Source organism: Budorcas taxicolor, chromosome 1, assembly GCF_023091745.1.
Source record: "Budorcas taxicolor isolate Tak-1 chromosome 1, Takin1.1, whole genome shotgun sequence".
NCBI classification, from domain to species: Eukaryota; Metazoa; Chordata; class Mammalia; order Artiodactyla; family Bovidae; genus Budorcas; species Budorcas taxicolor.
This window is the reverse complement of record NC_068910.1, coordinates 66,568,648-66,590,746: the sequence shown is the minus strand read 5'-3', so window position 1 is coordinate 66,590,746 and position 22,099 is coordinate 66,568,648. Positions and strand designations below refer to the sequence as shown.

Below are 22,099 nucleotides of genomic sequence, written 5' to 3'. Positions count from 1 at the left end.
CAAGGATCGAACCCGTGTCCCCTGAACTGGCAGGTGAATTCTTTAGCACTGATCCACTGGGGAAGCCCTAGAATTCCTTTTGTGAGGTGACTGTTCAGGTGTTTTACCAATTTTTCTATTGTTGTCTTTTTTCTTATTTATTTGCAGGAATTTGTAGTATATTTTAGATAAGTCATTTGCTTGCTCATGTGTTATAAATATTATTTTCAACTTTATGGCATCTCTTTTCAATCTTTTTAGTGGTGTCTTTGAAATGCAGCAGTGTCAGAATGATCTTTTAAAAACATAAATAACATCCTCACACTTCTTTGCTTAAAATTCATCAATGGTTTTCTACTGTACTTGAAACAAAACGTAAACTATTAATATAGTTTAGGCCATATTAGCTCTATATTTTCTGACCATTTTGAAAAATCCCATGGATGGAGGAGCCTGGTAGGCTGCAGTCCCTGGGGTCACTAAGTCGAAAACAACTGAGCGACTTCACTTTCACTTTTTGTTTTCATGCATTGGAGAAGGAAACAGCAACCCACTGGAGTGTTCTTGCCTGGAGGATCCCAGGGATGGGGGAGCCTGGTGGGCTGCCGTCTATGGGGTCACACAGAGTTGGACACAAATGAAGTGACTTAGCAACAAAGCTGTTCCTTAATATAATTATTTAATATTTTGTTTTTATGAATGTGTATACTGAATGAGATTTTTTCACAGTATAGGTAATCCTTTCTAATTTTACCTGAAATCAAGTGTATAACACTTTCAATAGTCTTTACCCTAAGTATTTTTCCCCTTAAGGCAAAAGATTCAGATAGGTTGGACAGTTAGAATTAAATTGGCCAACCAGTGCCATCTAGTGGGGACGTAAAGCATCCAAGCACACGATGAAAATGTTCAGACAGACAAGCAAGGCATTAAAACTGTAAAACATACGAAGCACCAGGGGATATCTCACACAGTACTTTAATCCTTATAAATTTGAAACAGCAATTTTCCCAATTTTCCTAATTATAAAATGGCGTTCAGGGTAATAATATGTCTGATGCCACAAGTTTGAAAGAAAGAAAGAAAGGGAAGTCGCTCAGTCATGTCAGACTCTTTGCAACCCCATGGACTGTAGCCTACCAGGCTCCTCCGTCCATGGGATTCTCCAGGCAAGAACACTGGAGTGGATGGCCATTTCCTTCTCCAGGAGATCTTCCCGACCCAGGGGTAGAACCCGGGTCTCCCACATTGTAGGCAGACGCTTTACTGTCTGAGCCACCAGGGAAGCCCAAGTTTGAAAGTCTGACTCTAAAGCCCATCTACTCTAACAGTGCATGTTCAGTATATGTACAACTTGCTTATATTTTTGAGATTATCTTCCATCATAAGAATTGGTACTACCTATACTTTCATTAAGAAATAAACAGTTTAGTGCTTAAAAAATGGCAGGGCAGGGACACAGACACAGACACAGACACAGAGAACAGACTTGTAGACAGAGGGGGAGGGAAAGGGCGGGGCAAATGTGCAGAGTAGCGCTGACATGCACGCCACTGTGTGTAAGGCAGGCAACTGAAGGGAAGTTACTGTGTAACAGGGAGCTCAGCCCAGCACTCTGTGACAACCTGGATGGGTGGGCTGGGAGGTTCAAGAGGGAGGGGACACATGTATACCTGTGGCTGATTCACAGGTATACAGAGACCAGCACAACATTGTAAAGCAATTATCCTCCAATTAAAAATAAACTTTAAAAGTTTTATCAGATAAAAATAACGCTAATGAATAAAACTAGATTTAAAATGGCAGAGGCTTTAAAATTACATGGTTCAGTTCAGTTCAGTTCAGTTCAGTCGCTCAGTCATGTCCGACTCTCTGCGACTCCATGAATCGCAGCACGCCAGGCCTCCCTGTCCATCAACAACTCCTGGAGTTCACCCAGACTCACGTCCATCGAGTCAGTGATGCTATCCAGCCATCTCATCCTCTGTCGTCCCTTTCTCCTCCTGCCCCCAATCCCTCCCAGCATCAGAGTCTTATCCAGTGAGTCAACTCTTCGCATGAGGTGGCCAAAGTACTGGAGTTTCAGCTTCAGCATCATTCCTTCCAAAGAAATCCCAGGGTTGATCTCCTTCAGAATGGACTGGTTGGATCTCCTTGCAGTCCAAGGGACTTTCAAGAGTCTTCTCCAACACCACAGTTCAAAAGCATCAATTCTTTGGCACTCAGCCTTCTTCAGAATCCAACTCTCACATCCATACATGACCACAGGAAAAACCATAGCCTTGACTAGCTGGACCTTGGTTGGCAAAGTAATGTCTCTGCTTTTGAATATGCTATCTAGGTTGGTCATAACTTTTCTTCCAAGGAGTAAGCGTCTTTTAATTTCATGGCTGCAGTCACCATCTGCAGTGATTTTGGAGCCCAAAAAAATAAAGTCTGACACTGTTTCCACTGTTTCCCCATCTATTTCCCAAAATTACACGGTTAGATGTGGTTTAATGTTGAGATCCTTGCTTTTGTATTAGGTGATTCACAAGTACTTACGTTATAAAAACTAAGAAAATTAATAAAAGAGAGCCATATATGGATCAATAACAACAGTATTGCAATTCTTTGTAATCATCATTTCAATTCTTTCCACCACAAGTCCAAGGGAATAATGCTGAAAATGTGTGCCAATTTTTTAAAGTTTAATTTTTAGATTATACTGGAGTATATTTGACTCCAACATTGTGCTAGTTTCAGGTGAATGGTAAAGGATTCAATTATAGACATATACATACCCGTTCTTGTTCAGATTCTTCCCCCAGGTAGGTCACCAGAGAATACGGAACAAAGTTCCCTTTACTATACAGTAGGTCTCTCTCGATCCTCTGTTTTATATGTAGTAGTGTGCATATATGATGGACTTCCCTCACTCAGCTCAGTTGGTAAAAGGTAAAAGCTCAGTTGGTTGCCTGCAATGCAGGAGACCTGGATTTGATTCCTGGGTCGGGAAGATCCCCTGGAGAAGGGAATGGCAACCACTCTTCTTGCCTGGAGAATCCCATGGACAGAGGAGCCTGGCGGGCTATAGGCTGTAGGGTCACAAGAGTCAGACATGACGTAGAGACTAAACCACGACCACCAGTGTGCATATGTTAATCCCAAACTCCTAATGTATTTCATCCACCTACCTTTCTTTCCCCTTTGGTAACCATAGGCTTTTTCCTAAGTCTGAGTCTGTTTTTTCAGATTCCACATATAGGTGATATAATATCTGTCTTCCTTTGTGTGACTTACTTCACTTAGTATGATAATCTCTAGGTCTGTCTACGTAGCTACAAATGGCATTATTTCATGCCTTTTTAATGGCTGAGTAATATTCCATCATATATATGTACCATGCCTTCTTTATCCATTACTCTGCTGATGGACATGTAGGTTGCTTCCATGTCCTGGCTTTTGTAAAGAGTGCTGCAAAGTACACTGGGTGCATGCATCTTTTTGAATTACGGTTTTCACTGGATATATGCCCTCCTGTGGGATTGCTGGATCATAGAGTAGTTCTATTTTTAGTTTTTTAAGGAGCCTCCATATTGTTCTCCAGAGTAGTTTTACTAACTTATATTCCCACCAACAATGTAGGAGGGTTCCCTTTTCTCTACACTGTCACCAGCATTTATTGTTTGTAGACTTTTTAATGATGGCCATGCAAACTGGTGTGAGGTGATACCTCACTGTAGTTTTGATCTGCATTTCTCTAACAATCAGCAATGCTGAGCGTCGTTTCATGTGCTTTTTGGCTATCTCTATGTCTTCACTGGAGAAATGTATATTTAAATCTTCTGCCCATCTTTTGATTGGGCTTTTGTTGTTGTTATATTGAGCTGCATGAAATGTTTGTATAACAAATAAAATTTTTATGTTTGATAGAATGGCTTGAGAATTGAAAGCACAAAAGAGCTGGAAGAATTTATTCAACTTTTTACCTCTATCCTTAATATTCTACAACAAGATTAATAAGACATCTTCAGGGAGTTGTTTGGAACCTAGTTTTTTGATTTGGTGGAAGAACAGACTTGCTAGGAGGTATATAAATTTACTACCTTTAATAGCCCCAAATCCAAATTTAAGAGTCCAAAATTGGCCCCACATAGTCTGATTACTAGTTATATTATTCAAGAAAGAACTTAGGAAAAAATTTAATGAAATAGTTCAAGAATACGAAAGAATGTATGATGACTTATAGGTAAGTTATGAAGAAACCATGAATCCTAGCATAAGAAAAAGACTGGCAGCCCCATTGGAGGCCCATGGATATGCTGTGTTCATGTCCTTGTTCCTCGCCCACAAAGGTAACTTCCACATGACTTTTCCCCTACATGGTCCTTATATCCTTAAATGATATATACCTCATTAAATTTTGTAGTTTTCAACTTTATAGAAATAAAATGGTATCACACTGTCATATACTTCTGCAACTTGCTTTTCTCACGTAGCACAGTTTGTGAGGTTCATCCATGTTGATATGTTTGACTGTTATTTATACACTTTTACTGATGAGTTAATTAGAAATATCTTTGGTTATCCATTTTCCTGGTGATGAACATTGACGCTTTTTCTCTTTCTATTCCACAGTGACAAACCATGCTGCTATATGGACTCTTGTGCATGTCTACTGGCGCACATCAGGCCTCTCTGGGGCATGAAAGTACCAGCAGAGTTACCAGGTTTGAGCTGTTAATACATCATCACCTACTAGATCAGGCCAAATTATTTTTCTAAAGCATTTCTAGTAATTTATACGCCCAGTGCTCAAAAGATTCTGCAGCTCCTCATCCTTGCCAGCACTTGGGATGGTCAAACTTTATGGCTTTGTCAGGCTCAAGGATGCATAGCAGTGGTTTTAATGTGCTTTCCTTTGATTCTTAAGGAGATGCAGCATGTTTTGTGTGTCTATATAATTTATTCACTTTATTTTAAATATTTAAGAAGTAAATTCAGTTCAGTCGCTCAGTTGTGTCCGACTTTTTTTGACCCCATGGACTGCAGCACGCCAGGCCTCCCTGTCCTTCACCAACTTTCAATGCTTGTTCAAACTCATGACAATCGAGTTGGTGATGCCATCCAACCATCTCATCCTCTGTCATCCCCTTCTCCTCCCACCTTCAATCTTTCCCAGCATCAGGGTCTTTGCCAATGAGTCATTTCTTTGCATCAGGTGGCCAAAGTATTGGAGTTTCAGCTTCAGCATCAGTCCTTCCAGTGAGGAGTCCTCCTTCCAATGAGGACTGATGCTGAAGTTGAAACTCCAATACTTTGGCCACCTGATAAGAAAATTTTAAAATTAGTACTTGAGTTAAATTGAGTATTGGCCAAAGGATATTAGCAACAGAAACCAAAAGTAAGTGTTTCGGGGCTTTCCTGACTCAGACTCTACAGGTATTGTCTAGATTTTATACATTTGAAAATTTTAATAACCAAGAAAAAGGAGTAAAAAATTCTGATTAGTGATATAATTTCAGAGCCAAGGGAGAAACAGCTTTTCAAACCTCTTACCATGAACAGTATAAGGGAAATGTAGAGGTAGGAACACTGTTCAGTTTCAAAATAAAGTTTAGAGATATAAAATTTAAGCTAGAAGTAGTCAAATGACGACCACCCAATAGCTATTTTCTGGGCACACTCACGGCAGATGCAAAGCAATTGTGTTGTTAATAAAAACCACACACACCTGGGAAGTAAGACTTATGAGCTCCAAAACACTGCACAACCACATACCCAAGTAATGCTCATGGACTCGAACAGCTTCACAAAGTCCAGGGTCTTCAGAATCCAGGGGCAGAATTCCTGAAAATTAAAATGAGAAACGTAAGGGCAACTATCTAAAAGTGAACTCACTCCTAATGAGAGGCCAGTAAGCATTAGTCTAAATTTTCCTCAGTGGAATTTTGAGGAAGCTTCCAGTACTAGTAAGGAGAGATTTCAGAAATACAGAAGCAGACTAGATAGTTTATTTTCTGATATAAGCACTATAATACCTACACTACCTCTTTTTCTTCCTCTTTCACCTGAGTGATGACAGAGATGATGGCTGACACACAGAGCCAACTCAGAGACTAGGGGGCATCTGGGTTCCTCTTTAAACTGACCCCTGACGTACAGCTAACCTTCCCAGATTTTGGTTTTACAGGATTCATCAGTACACTTCCAATAAAATCCCATTTTCTCCAGAGCCAGTGGATTTTATTTTTGGTCTCTTACAAACAGAATCTTGAATAACACAATGTCATCTGACTTCTTTTTTCTTTTTAAAATTTTATTTGTCTATGGCTGCACTGGTCTTCACTGCTGTGCGCGGGCTTGCTCTAGTTGCGGTGAGTAGGAGCTACTCTTCGTTGTGGTGCATGGACCTTTGGAGTTGCAGCTTGCGGGCTCTAGAGTGAGGGTTCAGTAGTCGCAGCAGTCGGGCCCAGCTGCCCCTTGGCATGTGGGATCTTCCCAGACCAGGGATCAAACTGCTGTCCCCTGCATTGCAAGGTGCACTCTTATCCACGGGACCCCCAGGGAATCCCCTTACCCAACTTCCTGGGCAGATAATAAAGATAGAAATAATAAATTCTCAAAGAAAATACCCAAATCAAAGGCAATTCTGTTAAAAGCTGATGAAAACTTTCCTACACATTTATTCTTAACAGTTTCAAGCATGCTGTAAAGCCATATATTTTCTGAGTTTATGCAACTGCCTTGTATGAATACTTTCTACAGAGAAATGGCAACTTCAAAAACTACTTCTTAACTACTTCATAGTTGTTTGTATGAATGTCTAGGACACAGTATAAAGAAATATATTTGCAAAATGCTATTAACCATAGACTGAAAAAAAACAGAATAAATGTCTTCAGCAAATTTTTGGTTTTACGAAGGCAGTAAGGGAGCAGCTGCATACAGTTTATTCGGATGTGGACAGAAGAGCATCTGCATAGCTGAGTCAGTCAGTAGTCTTCACATCGATGGACTGTAACTTTTCCTTGCTCTGGAGTCGTTGGTCTAATTATAGACTGAGTTCCTGTCCAGGAAGGGCTGCACCAAGGACAGCAACAACTGTGGCCATCTTTCTATCCTGTGTGAGCTTAGCTGCTCAGTTGTATCCGATTCTTTGCAATCCCATGGACTGTAGCCCACCAGGCTCCTCTGTCCAAGGGATTCTTCAGGTAAGAATACTGGAGTGGGTAGCCATGCCCTCCTCCAGGGGATCGTCCCAACCTAGGGATCAAACCCAGGTCTCCTGCACTGCAGGTGGATTCTTTACCGTCTGAGCCACCAGGGAAGTCTCTTTCTATCCTATCTACAGCCAAATACTGAAAAGTTTTAAATGTTCTGCTATTGAGATCAAACTCCCAATTCTCTTCATCAATGGATACTTGAGAGTAAATTCCAAAACTTAGGTAAGTACTTGTATATGAAGCAAGGTCACAGTAAACATTAGCAATTGTACAAAAAAAGACAACAGTAAGACAGACGACTTGAAATAAGGCTATGACCTATAACTTACCCACTACTTCATCATCTGGTTGAAAGAATGATACCTTGCTTCCAACTAAAATGTGGAGAAAATTAATAGTCATTATTACAAGGTTATTAAATATAACCTAATATCTAAAATTCAAAAGCCATAGATTGATAAAAGTCACTGACTCAGAAAAGGTCAAGAACTTTTAGGACATGTTGACAGTCTGCAAGGGACCATAGGATGTAACACTTCAAATGTGGATTCTCTGCAAAATCTGGGCTGTGCGGTTGTTGACACCATGGAGTGGGATATCTCTCTGTTTAGCTAAGGATGAAGGCATAAAGAAAAATAATCCATTTCACAGCTCTTATGATGATTACACTGGGTACACCGGGCTCCCGTCCTCCTGTGGCTAGTCCAATCTGTCATGATTTTAGCTGCAGAACTGCAGACACGCAATGGGAATTCTGGTTAGAGTTACATATGCAATTACTTTGATTTGGGATTATGGAAATAAATTCAGAATGGGGCCAAGAAATTTGAGGACTATACAGAAGTGATAAGTTACATTTCCCCTGTGTACGTAGAGAAAAGGCCTCCACCATCAGTCAATTCTGTAGAATATTTTTCTTCCAATAGTTACAAGAGGAAACAGGAGGAGAAAACCCAAACCTCATTGAATGTCTACATTGAATGTGCCTAGCATTTTAGTGTGTGTTCCCATTTAATCTTCATGGCACACCAATTAAGTAGGTATTGTTAGGCCTGTTTAACAGATGAGGGAACTGAGGTGTGGCAGACAAGTAAGGCAGAAGCTTGTGATCTGGGAGTGGCGCCTCTGGCTGGCTCTGTCTGTGGAAGGGTCCCAATCTGCTGTGTCTCTGGATCCTGCCTGTGCCTCCGTCCCCTGATATTTTTGCTTTCTGTGCTTTTCGCTTTCCTTCCTGCTGCGGATTCTTGTCTTCCTGAAATCATCCTGATCCTTTTTTCGTGGTGTCCTTCATACTCCTTTTATTAAGGACTGTCCTTCAGACAGTGGCACTGCCAAGGGGTCCATGCAATCTGTGTGTCTCCTTCATTTTCTCCCTCTCCCTGCATGAGCTCATCACCATTCTATGATTTCAAACACAACCGAGAAGCTGACAACTTTCAGATATAACCAGAATCTTGTAAATCATTTCCTGCCTTTACGTGTTTTGAATTCTCCTGTTCCAGTCAATTATTAAGTTCTGTTGACTTGACTTTCCCAGGATTTCTTGAATGTATCCACACTACCTTTGCCACATGGAGTGGGATATGTCTAGGTTATGGACTTTGTCATTTCTTGCCTGTTGGGTCTACGGCTCAAACAGTGCTCTTGCCTATAGTCTGGTCTGCCTCAAATACACTCTTCATGTGGCCACCCTAATACGTTCTTTACAACCCAGCCTGAGAGATGAGATTCAATGTGATCCGGCCCTTGCCTACCCTCCCGCCTCATTTTTTGGCGGGCGGGGAAAAGAGTCAGTGTTCAGATCATCACTAAAAGATTTTGTTAGGTCTATCTTTTATCCTGCAATTTTTGAAGGGGAATTTTCTTGACAAACTTTTTTTCCTTCTGCCAAATATCCTGCCTGTACGACTCTTGCCCAGAACTTCAGGTGGGGTCTCAGTTTCACCATCAGGGATCAAACCCGTGCCCCCAGCAGTGGAAGCCTGGAGTCTTAAACCACTTGGATTGGCAGGGAAGTAAGTCCATATTTACCTTTTAAATACTCAATTTTAGGCACACCTTAAAAATTTAATATGAATGAAGCTACTGACCATTATGTAAATTTTGCCCTAAAGCCAAGTTATACAAGTAATTTATGCTGGTTTGTAAACATCATAAAAAGGACAATGCTGGTCATGCTATTCAAAATGATTACTTGTGGATTTAAATACATAATCTCTAAATATTTATTTACTAAACTGTAATAAGCTCTTCAATTACAAAATACCATTAAGTTCTATTTTTCTTTTTAATTAAAAAATGAAAAACACTTCTGTATAGTTTCTTTGTATTGAAGAAGTGTGTGTAATTTTAATGTATCAGTAAAACAATTAGCTACCATTTAATTTCCATTATTTTAGAAAATAAATACAGATACTTCTATCTGTGCACTTACCATCTAACACAATTCCAGCAACTTCTCTCCCAACAGGAAAGAATTCCTTTTCCATCTTCATTTCTGCCAGAAGCTAAATAACGACAAAGGCTTGAACTTATTGTCAAGAATTCTAACCTCTATTCATACAAGAGAAAAGCAGGAGCAAAAATCAAACCACAGAGAAAGCAAATATGACTCGATTTTTGGCATCAAGACAAAAAGCAAGTATCTTCACAAAGTAGGTTCCTCTGTGGAGCAGGAAACCAGCCTTGCTAAGGGATTTGTTGATATGTATAATTTTAATGTGTCAGCAAATCAATTCGCTACCATTTAATCTCCATTATCTTAGAAAATCCACAGAGAGATTTCTATCTGTAAACTTACCATCTAACACAATTCCATATAAAATATTTTCATATGATATTATAAAGTATATGAGTTCAATTAGACTGAATTTACTGATTAATATAGAAGTTATGTTAGTATATATATTAATATAGAATTAATATCTATATATTAATATATAAATAATATACTGATTAATATAGAAATACACAGTAAGTTTTTTTCCCAGCTGTTCTATTCTTCTACGAATAATTTCTTGGTACTCAGTTATTATTATTCTAATTTTTTTACCACATATATTTGACTTTTGGCCAAATCAAAGCACTGATATCTTAGTATTCATACCTTTGTATTTATCTGGCTCAGAGCACAAGCTTTAACTTGAAGTTTCACATAGTTATCTTCTGTAACAGGAAGATTTTCCTAGAGTCAAATGATAAAATAATTGCACGTTCCTTTGAGAATACTGCCTTCATGTTGCAAAAATTTTCATATATAACTGAACAAAATAAAAAAGACTCAAAATCTTATACCTAAGTTAACTGAAAAAGCTACAAACAATTACTTTATAATATATAATATGAAAGAATGCAGGGAATTTGGGGTAAAAAATTTCAAAAGTCTTAGGGTACTAATCTGAAAAGGTACTTCCAAGCTATGGATAAGAATATATGTGCAGGCAATGAACACAGGATAACAAAGTAGAGCAATAAATACTGTCCTTTCAGTTCAATTTAAATAACCTCAAAGCAACAAACCTTCATGTGGGGATGTCCTTAAACACACATATACATAATAGATACACTGTACTGGTCATGGAATTTTCTTAATGCTATACAGAAAGTTCTTTAGTGTCACCTCATGATGGTGTGATCACTAATCTAGAGCCAGACATCTTGGAATGTGAAGTCAAGTGGGCCTTGGAAAGCATCGCTACGAACAGACCTAGTGGAGGTGATGGAATTCCAGTTGAGCTGTTTCAAATCCTGAAAGATGATGCTGTGAAAGTGCTGCACTCAGTATGCCAGCAAATTTGGGAAACTCAGCAGTGGCCACAGGACTGGAAAAGGTCAGTTTTCATTCCAATCCCAAAGAAAGGCAATGCAAAAGAATGCTCAAACTACTGCACAATTGCACTCATCTCACATGCTAGTAAAGTAATGCTCAAAATTCTCCAAGCCAGACTTCAGCACTACGTGAACCGTGAACTCCCTGATGTTCAAGCTGGTTTTAGAAAAGGCAGAGGAACCAGAGATCAAATTGCCAACATCTGCTAGATCATCGAAAAAGCAAGAGAGTTCCAGAAAAACATCTATTTCTGCTTTCCTGACTATGCCAAAGCCTTTGACTGTGTGGATCACAATAAAGTGTGGAAAATTCTGAAAGAGATGGGAATACCAGACCACCTGACCTACCTCTTGAGAAATCTGTATGCAGGTCAGGAAGCAACAGTTAGAACTGGACATGGAACAACAGACTGGTTCCAAATAGGAAAAGGAGTACATCAAGGCTGTATATTGTCCCCCTGCTTATTTAACTTCTATGCAGAGTACATCATGAGAAACGCTGGACTGGAAGAAACACAAGCTGGAATCAAGATTGCCGGGAGAAATATCAATCACCTCAGATATGCAGATGACACCACCCTTATGGCAGAAAGTGAAGAGGAACTAAAAAGCCTCTTGATGAAAGTGAAAGAGGAGAGCAAAAAAGTTGGCTTAAAGCTCAACATTCAGAAAACGAAGATCATGGCATCCGGTCCCATCACTTCATGGGAAATAGATGGGGAAACAGTGGAAACAGTGTCAGACTTTATTTTTTGGGCTCCAAAATCACTGTAGATGGTGACTGCAGCCATGAAATTAAAAGACGCTTACTCCTTGGAAGAAAAGTTATGACCAACCTAGATAGCATATTCAAAAGCAGAGACATTACTTTGCCGACTAAGGTCTGTCTAGTCAAGGCTATGGTTTTTCCTGTGATCATGTATGGATGTGAGAGTTGGACTGTGAAGAAGGCTGAGCGCTGAAGAACTGATGCTTTTGAACTGTGGTGTTGGAGAAGACTCTTGAGAGTCCCTCGGACTGCAAGGAGATCCAACCAGTCCATTCTGAAGGAGATCAACCCTGGGATTTCTTTGGAGGGAATGATGCTGAAGCTGAAACTCCAGTACTTTGGCGACCTCATGGGAAGAGTTGACTCATTGTAGAAGACTCTGATGCTGTGAGGGATCGGGGGCAGGAGGAGAAGGGGACGACAGAGGATGAGGTGGCTGGATGGCATCACTGACTCGATGGACGCGAGTCTGAGTGAACTCCGGGAGTTGGTGACGGACAGGGAGGCCTGGCGTGCTGCGATTCAGGGGGTTGCAAAGAGTCAGACACGACTGAGCGACTGAACTGAACTGACTGACCTCAATTAACATCTGTCTTGGACATTTTAGCATGCCCCATGGGACTCTGGGGTCGAAATACAAACTTAATGGAACTTAATTTACCCCTCATATTCCATAGCTAGATATAACTTCAAAGGCAAAGATATTTGAAACTGAGGTATTAATTGTCATCCACCAATGACACCAGTAATTAAAATGCTTTCTTCAGTCCTTGATATGCCGCAAAATTAGATCAAGCGTTGGCCTGCTGGCTAGAACAGCTGCCTGCACGGTGCCTCTTGTGTTCTACTAAAGTGATCACTGTATTTGACATGAACACAGTGCTCTGGGATTTCCCTTTTTAAAACTCAGATTTGATAAGATTTGGTAATTATATGAAGATATTCAGCAGTATCGATAATGTTATACTCATGATTCTGTGAACCTGGTGATAATTATTTCCAAGAGCCAATCAAACCTCTTGGACCTCCATCCTGACCCAATGGTAGAAACCAAACTGATTAGACTCCTAATCTAAATGATTTTGGAGTTGTTGAAAGATGAAAAAGAAAAACTGAATTGTGTTCGTTATCCAGAGATTCTTGTTACTACTATGAAACACACGTACAACATGAAATACATACAGCACTTAGCTTTTGTCCCTAAACTAATAGTGGAATGACTTTGGCCTGCCGCAAAACTTTCAAACAATCACTATAGTAAAAATTCTACTCTCTATCCTTAAAGTAGTAAAAAAAAAAACAACTGGAAACCTTTAAAGCTTAGTGCCCGAAGTAACTTTGTAATGCTCAGAAGTTAGCGTGAAAAACAATGCTTTTCCACCTCTTTAATTTCACAATATGAAAGTATTTTCTGAAATATGGCTGCAATCTAAAAACTTGTTTTATTGTGGTATTCAGAATAAATTGGGTTAATTGTACAATACATAAGAGTACTCAAGTTGTTCAGTTTCTTATTATCTTTTATACTAGCACACTGGGGAACTAAAAACTCTTTTGCAGCAACTCTTTTAAAAATATAGTTATACCATAATATCAACCACTGTTTTCACGTAAGATTAAAGTAATTTATAGGGTGCCACTCAAAAATAATTTGTAACAGGGTATTTAAAACTAGGTCTGTGACATTTGTTAAATACACACTCTTGTTCCATCTAAAGATTAAATCATTTTTCTTACCCTTTCCTGGAACACAAATGTTATTTCTTCATTTGTAGAACTCTGTTGAAAATATAAGCCTTTCATAGTCACCTAAAAACGATAAAAGAAAAAATATACATGAAATATACTAACCAACAAAACATATGCCAGATAAAGTGAAAGCATAAAATGAAAAATAGTCCTAAAGGATAAAATGACAGTTTAACCGTCATTTAGGTAATGAATTTAGGTAATAGTTCTTGAAAGCAATCAAACAAGAGAATATGCAATAACCTCAGGTATGCATTTGACAATGGGTTTATAATTCAGCCTTTCACACCAAGGCTTAAGTTCATCTCACTATTCAACAAAAATTATGAGATGTACTTGAAAAAAAACTGTGCAGGCCAGAGGGCTCAATTTTAATAACCAAAAGAGTCATTTAAAGGGCTTTCGAAGTCTTAAAAAAGTCCACTGGAAATGAGAAAGTGGACAATCAAGACAGTCATTGAAACTGTGTCCCTAATTCCTCTGTATCCGTTTATAAGACATTTGTTGGTATTCAGTTGCTCAGTTGTGCCCAACTCTTTGCAACCCCATGGACTAGAGCACACCAGGCTTCCCCATCCTTTACCACCTCCCTGAGTTTGCTCAAGCTCATGCCCATCGAGTCGGTGATGCCATCCAACCATCTCGTCCTTGTCATCCCCTTCTCCTCCTGCCTTCAATTAAACCTGGATTCTGTGGACATCCTGAAGCATCTCTAAGGATTCCACAATTGTTTCTTTAATTTCCATAGTAATTATATGACAAAGCTATTTTTTAATGTAAATTTTATAGAGGTACCATATAAAATCAGAGAAAAGTTCACAGATCCTAAGTATATAGCTTGGTGAACTTTACAAGGTGAACATGGCCATGCCATAGCAGGAAACATGTCACTAGAACTCCAGAAGCTCCCTGGTTTCCCTTCTAGTCACTATCCCCCTTCCAAGGATAATCAATATCCTGATATTCAAGCGGAGATTAGCTTTGTCTGTTTTTGGCCTTACATAAATGAATTGTTCTCCTTCTTCTCTCAGTATTATGAGTTTCACTCATGCTGTTGCCTGCAGTTGTATTTATTTCATTCAGTTACATAGTATTCCACTATATGAATTACTAAATGTCCACTGCACTAGACATCCGATGGTTTCCAGTTTAACACGTTTACAAATTATCCTGCTAAGAACATTCTTATACATATTTTTTGATGAAAGTACTACAGTATTATTGAATTTATTTTATGAACGACGAAACTGAGACTTACAGAGGCACATTCCTAGGGTCTCATAGCTCCAGCTGGGCCAGAGCTGAGACAAATCAGATGCTACCAACTCCAGTCATGTACCTTTACCATTATACTTAATGGTTTCTATTGAGCTAACATTAGATGTAAAACTAGAACCCCATCTCCTTTAGTTCAGGATTCATAATCAGTAAGTGCTTGTTGACAGAACTAGCTACATAACTTGCAGGGTTCACTGCAAAATGAAAATGTGGGGAACCTTGTTCAGAAACTAAAATTTCAAGATGGTAACAGCCAAGCATCAAACCAAGCATGAGGGCCTTCTGACTGTGAGTCCAGTGTGACTGCAGAGGTACTGTTATTATGAAGCTGGCCCTGCAAGCTGAATTGTAATGGATCTAAAGGATCTTTATAGAGGGTTTTTACTAAGCAGTTCAGTAATGGTTGCTGCTTTCCAGAAGGTGGTCATCAAATGCTGGAACTAACAGAAATGAGTACACATTCCAGACATAGAGTATTTACATGTCTCTAGCCTTCTGGTTAAGGAAGATCTGTGTGTGTGTGTGTGTGTGTATGTGTACACACAACAATAAGTTTGTCAGGGTTGTAGGGGAGAGGGGAAGATCCTAATTACCCATGACAGAAATCTAACTTCTTCCTGGCTGTTGAGCCATCTAAGATGCATACCCACCATCCCTAGTTTACCTTACTCCTCCATTCTTCCAACACATCCCATCTGGTCTAGGCAGTGTGCGTGCGTGCGCTCAGTTGTGTCTGACTCTTTGTGACCCCATGACTGTAGTCTGCCAGGCTCCTCCGTCCATGGGATTCTCTAGGCAAGAGTATGCGAGTGGGTTGCCACTTCCTTCTCCAGGGGATCTTCCCGACCCAGGGACTGCGTCTCCTGCATTGGCAGGCAGATTCTTTACCGCTGTGCCACCTGGGAAGCCAAGTGTAACTTCATACCATGTGGCCACCGCTGTCTCCAGGCTCCAGGGCCTGCTTGCTCTCTGAGACTGTGCTGTACTTACTCTACAGATTCTGCGAAGTAAACAAAGCTCAAGTCCTACTCCCTCTCTGAAATCACCTCCCAGTGACACGCAGTCTACTCCATCTGTTCCATGCTTTTAGATTTCATTACATACTGACAAAACCTTGCTTTATTCACTCAACTAGTGGGTTCTCCCAGCTTCGAAGAAGCAATATCCATTATTACTGAATATATAAAACTCTGCTTCTACTCAATCTGGAGCTACTAGAATTGCCTTTTTGAGAAATGAAATAATTACACATCAACACCTTGATTTCAAAACATCTCCCTTTGTGACTCTGGAAGCCATTGTTTTCTCTGCCCACTCCATCTGAAAACATATGGCATCTCTCTCAGATCAGCAGTCACACGAGTCTCATACTGTATGTATCCCAACTTCAAAGACCCTGGAAGCTGTTTGTATGTACCCGTGGTGTCCCTTAAGATGACTATTATATACATAATAATGCCCATATTTTTGGTCAGATCATCTAAATAGTTCCTCCAAATTAGGTTACAATCAGCCTGGCTGGTATAAAAAAGTAATGTTTAGTTGTTGGTTCAATAAGTAACCATGTGGGAACAAAAACCACCCCTCAAAGTTACAAAGTAAAAAAAGAAGTATTTTTATAAAAGTGAGCAGAAGAAAATTGAGGAAATATTATTTGTTTTGCAAGCCCAAAAAGGAAAACTGAGTTCTTACCACAGAGAAATGGTACAATGAATGGTATTCAGAACCCACTTAATTTCTTAGGCAGTAGTCCACATTAAATTGAACACTTAATCCATCATTTTAATAAAATTTTTATTGAACATAAAGATATTTGCACACAGGAAATAAAATAACTGAATACCTCATAAAATAAAAATATAAATGATATATATACTATTCATCATGGTATTTCCAAAAGTGAATGATATTAACCTCAAAATTATATATTCTACTATAACCTTGCCTTTATCAGAAAAGTGCTACATAAAACTTTTAAATGAAAATAAACCTGTTTTAAAAATGTAGGTTGATGTAAAAAGCCTTAAAAAGCCCTGTAAAAAGCATAAAAAATTTAAATTCTTCAGTTCAGTCGCTCAGTCGTGTCTGACTCTTTGCGACCTCATGAATTGCAGCACGCCAGGCCTCCCGGTCCATCACCAACTCCCAGAGTTTACTCAAACTCATGTCCATCAAGTTGGTGATACCATCCAGCCATCTCATCCCCTGTCATCCCCTTCTCCTCCTGCCCCCCACCCCTCCCAACATCAGGGTCTTTTCCAATGAGTCAACTCTTCGCATGAGGTGGCCAACGTACTGCAGTTTCAGCTTCAGCATCAGTCCTTCCAAAGAACACCGAGGACTGATCTCCTTTAGGACGGACTGGTTGGACCTCCTTGCAGTCCAAGGGACTCTCAAGAGTCTTCTCCAACACCACAGTTCAAAAGCATCAATTCTTCAGCACTCAGCTTTCTTCACAGTCCAACTCTCATATCCATACATGACCACTGGAAAAACCATAGCCTTGACCAGACGGACCTTTTTTGGCAAAGTAATGTCTCTGCTTTTTAATATGCTATCTACGTTGGTCATAGCTTTCCTTCCAAGGAATAAGCGTCTTTTTATTTCATGGCTACAGTCACCATCTGCAGTGCTTTTGGAGCCTCAAAAAATAAAGTCTGACACTGTTTCCCCATCTATTTGCCATGAAGTGATGGGACCAGATGCCATGATCTTAGTTTTCTGAATGTTGAGCTTTAGGCCAACTTTTTCACTCTCCTCTTTCACTTTCATCAAGAGGCTCTTTAGTTCCTCTTCACTTTCTGCCATAAGGGTGGTGTTATCTGCATATCTGAGGTTATTGATAATTCTTCAGGTACATCCAATTTTAAATATATTTGACATAAGTCCACAAATTGAAGATTATGTTCGTAATACTTTAAGTTTTTTTAATATCAACATATTAAACCTGTTATAAATCTGGAGAAACAAAAATAAATAATTTTTGGTATAAAAGCAGAATAAGGACTTTGCATAAATTAAACACTTACCACAAATAATACCAAGAAAGTAGTTAATGAAAGTACTAATCTTTTAAAGGATTTCTAAAAAAAGAAATCAATGGGAAGACATTTCAAATGGTTTCCTCTTAGTTATAACAACACGAGCCTCACTTGCTCTTCCCCTGCTATACTTACTCCTCCAAGGAGCTCATCTATCAATGATTGTAAGTAAAACCTCTATAGAGCAATCCTTATCTATACTTTCAGACCAAAAGTGTTCTGAGTATCAGCTCATCCTCAAATTCAACAGTCATAAAACCAGACTCACTTTTCCCATCCCCAAGTGAGATTTTGTTGTGCCAACTTCAGCCATTGAGGATATCTTAGAATCTCCCATAATTCCCTCCTCTAGGCTTCCTTTTTCTTTACAATCTCCTGGCTTAAGTGCTCATCTTAGATGTTAACACAATGATAGGCCAAAATTGTGATGCCTGAGGCCTGGGCTACCGCCACAGGCCACTGCACGGCTTCTTTCTCTCCCTTTGAACAACACAGCTGTGGACAACTTCAAAGTCCAGACTCTTCTTATGTGTTCAAATTTTCATTATTCCCAGCACAAACTTCATAATACAGTGAAGTATTATGCTTCACCCACCCTCATTTTTACTTTAAGGAAAACAGACAAACTGTCAAGCAGCTAGGTTACTTTAAAAAAACAACAGATGAAGTCAGCTCTGAAATGTGGCCCTATTATGCTCATCATCTTGCCAGGCTGAGTAAATCTTCAGTTACACTGAAGAGATGCTTAAGTTTTAACCATGTTCTTACCCACCTGTGGGACTTTTCATATATATCCACATATCAGATAAAGAGGAATGTTAAACCATGTACCCATAAAACCTATTATGGTCAGCAAAACAGTAACTAGCTGGAGGGCTGGTTCAAATACCACATACTTTGCAGGCTGTAATGGAGACTGGTAGTCCTAACTGGACAGGCCAGCTCTGCTTCCTAAAGAGGGAGGGATGTCTCTAATTGTGCTGGAGACAGTCTCCAGAAATCTATAAACTCGAAGGACACTCGACATAAACAATGAACACACCGGCATTATACACTGTACTGCTCTCCTGCACCTGTTACAAGATGGGCGTGGGAGACGCTGCGATGGTGGCTCACACCCAGCTAAACTCTGGAAAGCATTTCTAGCTAGCAGCACATATCATAAGAACTTTTCACTTTCACATTTTAGGTATACAAAACTTAGGCAGATGCATGAAGTGACATGGTCCCTATTACTAGATGGATTTAAACTAGAGGCTGGGTACACATTTACAGCAGCATCATAAAGGAGATTCAAGCATCAGCTGAGGGGAATGGGGATGAGATGACCATATCAGTCCTCTGATTATGAAAGTCTAGATTTATATGGACATTATCAAGACATACTTGATTGAATTTGTATACAAGTGTGGCATCCTCTTGATATCTCACATCAGCTGAGATCTAAAGATAGGTGAAGAATTAGGAAAGGAAAATAATTTTTTGATAAAGGCTTTATGTAGAAGCAAGATGAGGCATTTAATTAGCTATGTCAAACTGTTGCCTATCCATGCAACAAGAGGCTTCCAACAATGACCTCTTCTGAATCTCTAAAGAATTTTTGATTAATTCTCCTCCCTCCAAGAGAGCTTAACTTTTGTTATTTGCTGATTTACAAAATACCTTTCCACTTAAGAATTCTTACTAGTGGACCCCCTTGCCAGTACTGCTGGGGGGTGGGTAGTGGGTGGTTTGGGAAAGTGGGATGGTCATTAATCCATAGATTAGAAGTCACTGCTCCAGTTTGTATTAGATGTAGGGCCATTTGGTACAGTAAGATTCAGAATGACAGAAATGTAACCTTCATTTATATTTCTGAGTTGGCATTCCATTTTTCCATACTGTACTCCTGGGGAACAGTGGAGCCCATGGCGCCATGAATGCAAGTCTCCTTCCCGCTGGCTTAGTCATGTGGCACTGGGACAAGGCACGGGATGTGGGAGGCAAACTGAGGGCCCTCCCTACTGTTCCTACACTCTCCCTCCTCTCCACCGACGCAAAGGATCCTCTTCTCTGTAAACCAAGCTTACTGCAGTCTGCCAACATTTAATTCTCTAAATCACTATAGGCTCTTTAATCATTACTTCAGATGCAAAGTAGGAACTGTACTTTTGATTAAATGTTTACTAATAAATTCACCATCAAAGTGAAATAATTTAACGAGATGTCACCTTTATAATGAACAAGAAGAAGATCATTTTGCAAAAATACTAAAGATGTATTTGAACTATTCCATGTGAAGTTCGCACGAGCAAGAAGATTCACTTTCATCAATGAATCAAAGATTTCACCAAAAACAAACCCCTGAAACATTGTGATTGCAATGTCAAACATTTTAAGAATTCCCAAGCCTTCCCACTTTCCTCCTTCAAGGAGGTACACAGATGAATCAAGATACTGTCCAGTATATAGTACTGATTGAAAGGCCTATATATCTCCTTGAGGTTTGGAATGCTCTTCTTCAATTTAGAACTTTGATACTGAATGGACAGCACAGAGAGTTGTTAAGACTGCCAAAATAGTTCACTACAACTGAGGGAACTTTGCCTTGTATGGTGAACCCCCTCTGTATGAAATCTGAATGTCTCAGGATTAGCCATAAACTAGAGCAGAGGCATCACTAATTGAAATTAGTGACAAAATGTAATAATTATACACTGCAGTGATTGATGGATAGGATTTAGAAGTCCTAAGTGACCCTACTCTGAATCCTGGCTTTTCTACTTATTCAGTGTATGACCCACATACACTACATAATTTCAACCATCTGGGCCTTAAATTCTACACCTGTAAAACAGGGATAGTAACAGAAAGGCTTAAATAATACATGCAAAGCACTCAGTACAATACCTGCCACAAAGGAAGTGTTGAATAAATGCTGGCTATTTGTGCTATTATTTCTGTAAATTGAGTTGAGACCTGGTAAAGTACTTCCAAAGTCCATCTCACAGAGCAGTAAGGGGTTTTGTCAGGGGCAAGCTAAGATTTAATACCTTTTAATTTCTGCAGTGGGTTGTATCATGCAGTAGCCCTTGAACAGTGCCTAGTCAGAACTGAGATGTACTGTTAGCATAAGATGTCCATCAGGTTTCTTCAAATGTGAAGAAAATGAGAGAATGTACAAAATCTTGATTTTTAAACATTTGATTACGTGCTGATATGATAATATTTTAGATATACTGGATTAAATACAACTCTAGCATTAATTTCACATATTTCTCTTCATTTTTTAAAAAAAGTGGCTCTCGTTAAATGTCCAAAACCTTGCTGCCCGTAACCTGGACTACCAGCACCGGAGAGCTTGTCAGAAATGGAGATTCTCAGAGCCCGCTCACACCCACAGTATCATAGTCTGCACTTCAAAACGGTTCTGAGGTGATTCTCAAGCGTTGCTCCAGAGTATTCCTCCGTTTAGCTTAAATCTGGAGGGCAAATCTGGACCTAGAGTTACATAAACCCGAACGCCCCTGTTTTACGTAATTGTTCAACGGGAAAAAAAAAAAAAGTGACGGAGGAGAAAGCAGTAGTATGGAACCAGTAAGGCAGAAAGAAAAAGAAACTCAAAGTATAGAAACAAAAAGACGCGGGAGTGGGTAAACTCCAACCTGGGAGTCTCGGTGGAAGGCAACTTCCAGACTTTTGCTTCCATGAAAGTGGAGGAAGATGCAAACTGAAATAACATCCACCATCAAAACCAGTAAAAACCAGGAAATCGTCAGGCAAATCAAGTCTCTCCCGCCCCTCAGCGGCCTCAGCTAAGCCAGCTAGGCCTGAGCCCAAGAGGTGTTAAGAAGGTTGGGGTGCGACGGAAACCACCCTGCACCCCAGGGCTGGACGGTCCCGCGGGGCGTCTCCCGAGCTTCCGCCCAAAGGCCGGTTCCCCAAGACACGTAGCGGGTCTCTCGGTGCTCACCTGCCTCGGAGCGGTTCTAACGGCCTGCAGCTTCACCTCCGCCACCTTCAAGCCCCTCAGCAAAGGACCCGCCCCCTAGGCACTAGGGCCTGTTCCCATTGGTCAGGCCGCTCGTCAGTCTCGGACTCTAGAGACCGCCATAGCAACCGAACGCAAAACTACATCTCCCGGCATGCTTTAAGGCGACGCGCTTGGGGCTACCAATTAATGCGAGAAGACCAGCATAGCAACCGAACGCGGAACTACATCTCCCGGCATACTCCAAGGCGACGCACCTGGGGCTATCAATCAAGGC

The 22,099-nt window shown here is 40.0% G+C and overlaps 1 protein-coding gene across 1 annotated transcript in view; it reads right to left on the bottom strand.

The window, feature by feature from the left end:
• CRYZL1 (crystallin zeta like 1) overlaps window positions 1-21,867 on the bottom strand; it is a 33,967-nt gene extending 12,100 nt beyond the window's left edge. The window contains exons 1-6 of the mRNA XM_052638160.1: window positions 21,805-21,867; window positions 13,522-13,593; window positions 10,294-10,371; window positions 9,622-9,694; window positions 7,517-7,561; window positions 5,743-5,811 (exon numbers count right to left, since the gene is read on the bottom strand). Coding sequence (XP_052494120.1) covers window positions 5,743-5,811; window positions 7,517-7,561; window positions 9,622-9,694; window positions 10,294-10,371; window positions 13,522-13,587 — 331 coding nt within the window. The 5' untranslated portion in view covers window positions 13,588-13,593; window positions 21,805-21,867. The remainder of the gene's footprint in view (window positions 1-5,742; window positions 5,812-7,516; window positions 7,562-9,621; window positions 9,695-10,293; window positions 10,372-13,521; window positions 13,594-21,804) is intronic.
• Between the last annotated feature and the right edge of the window lie 232 nt (window positions 21,868-22,099).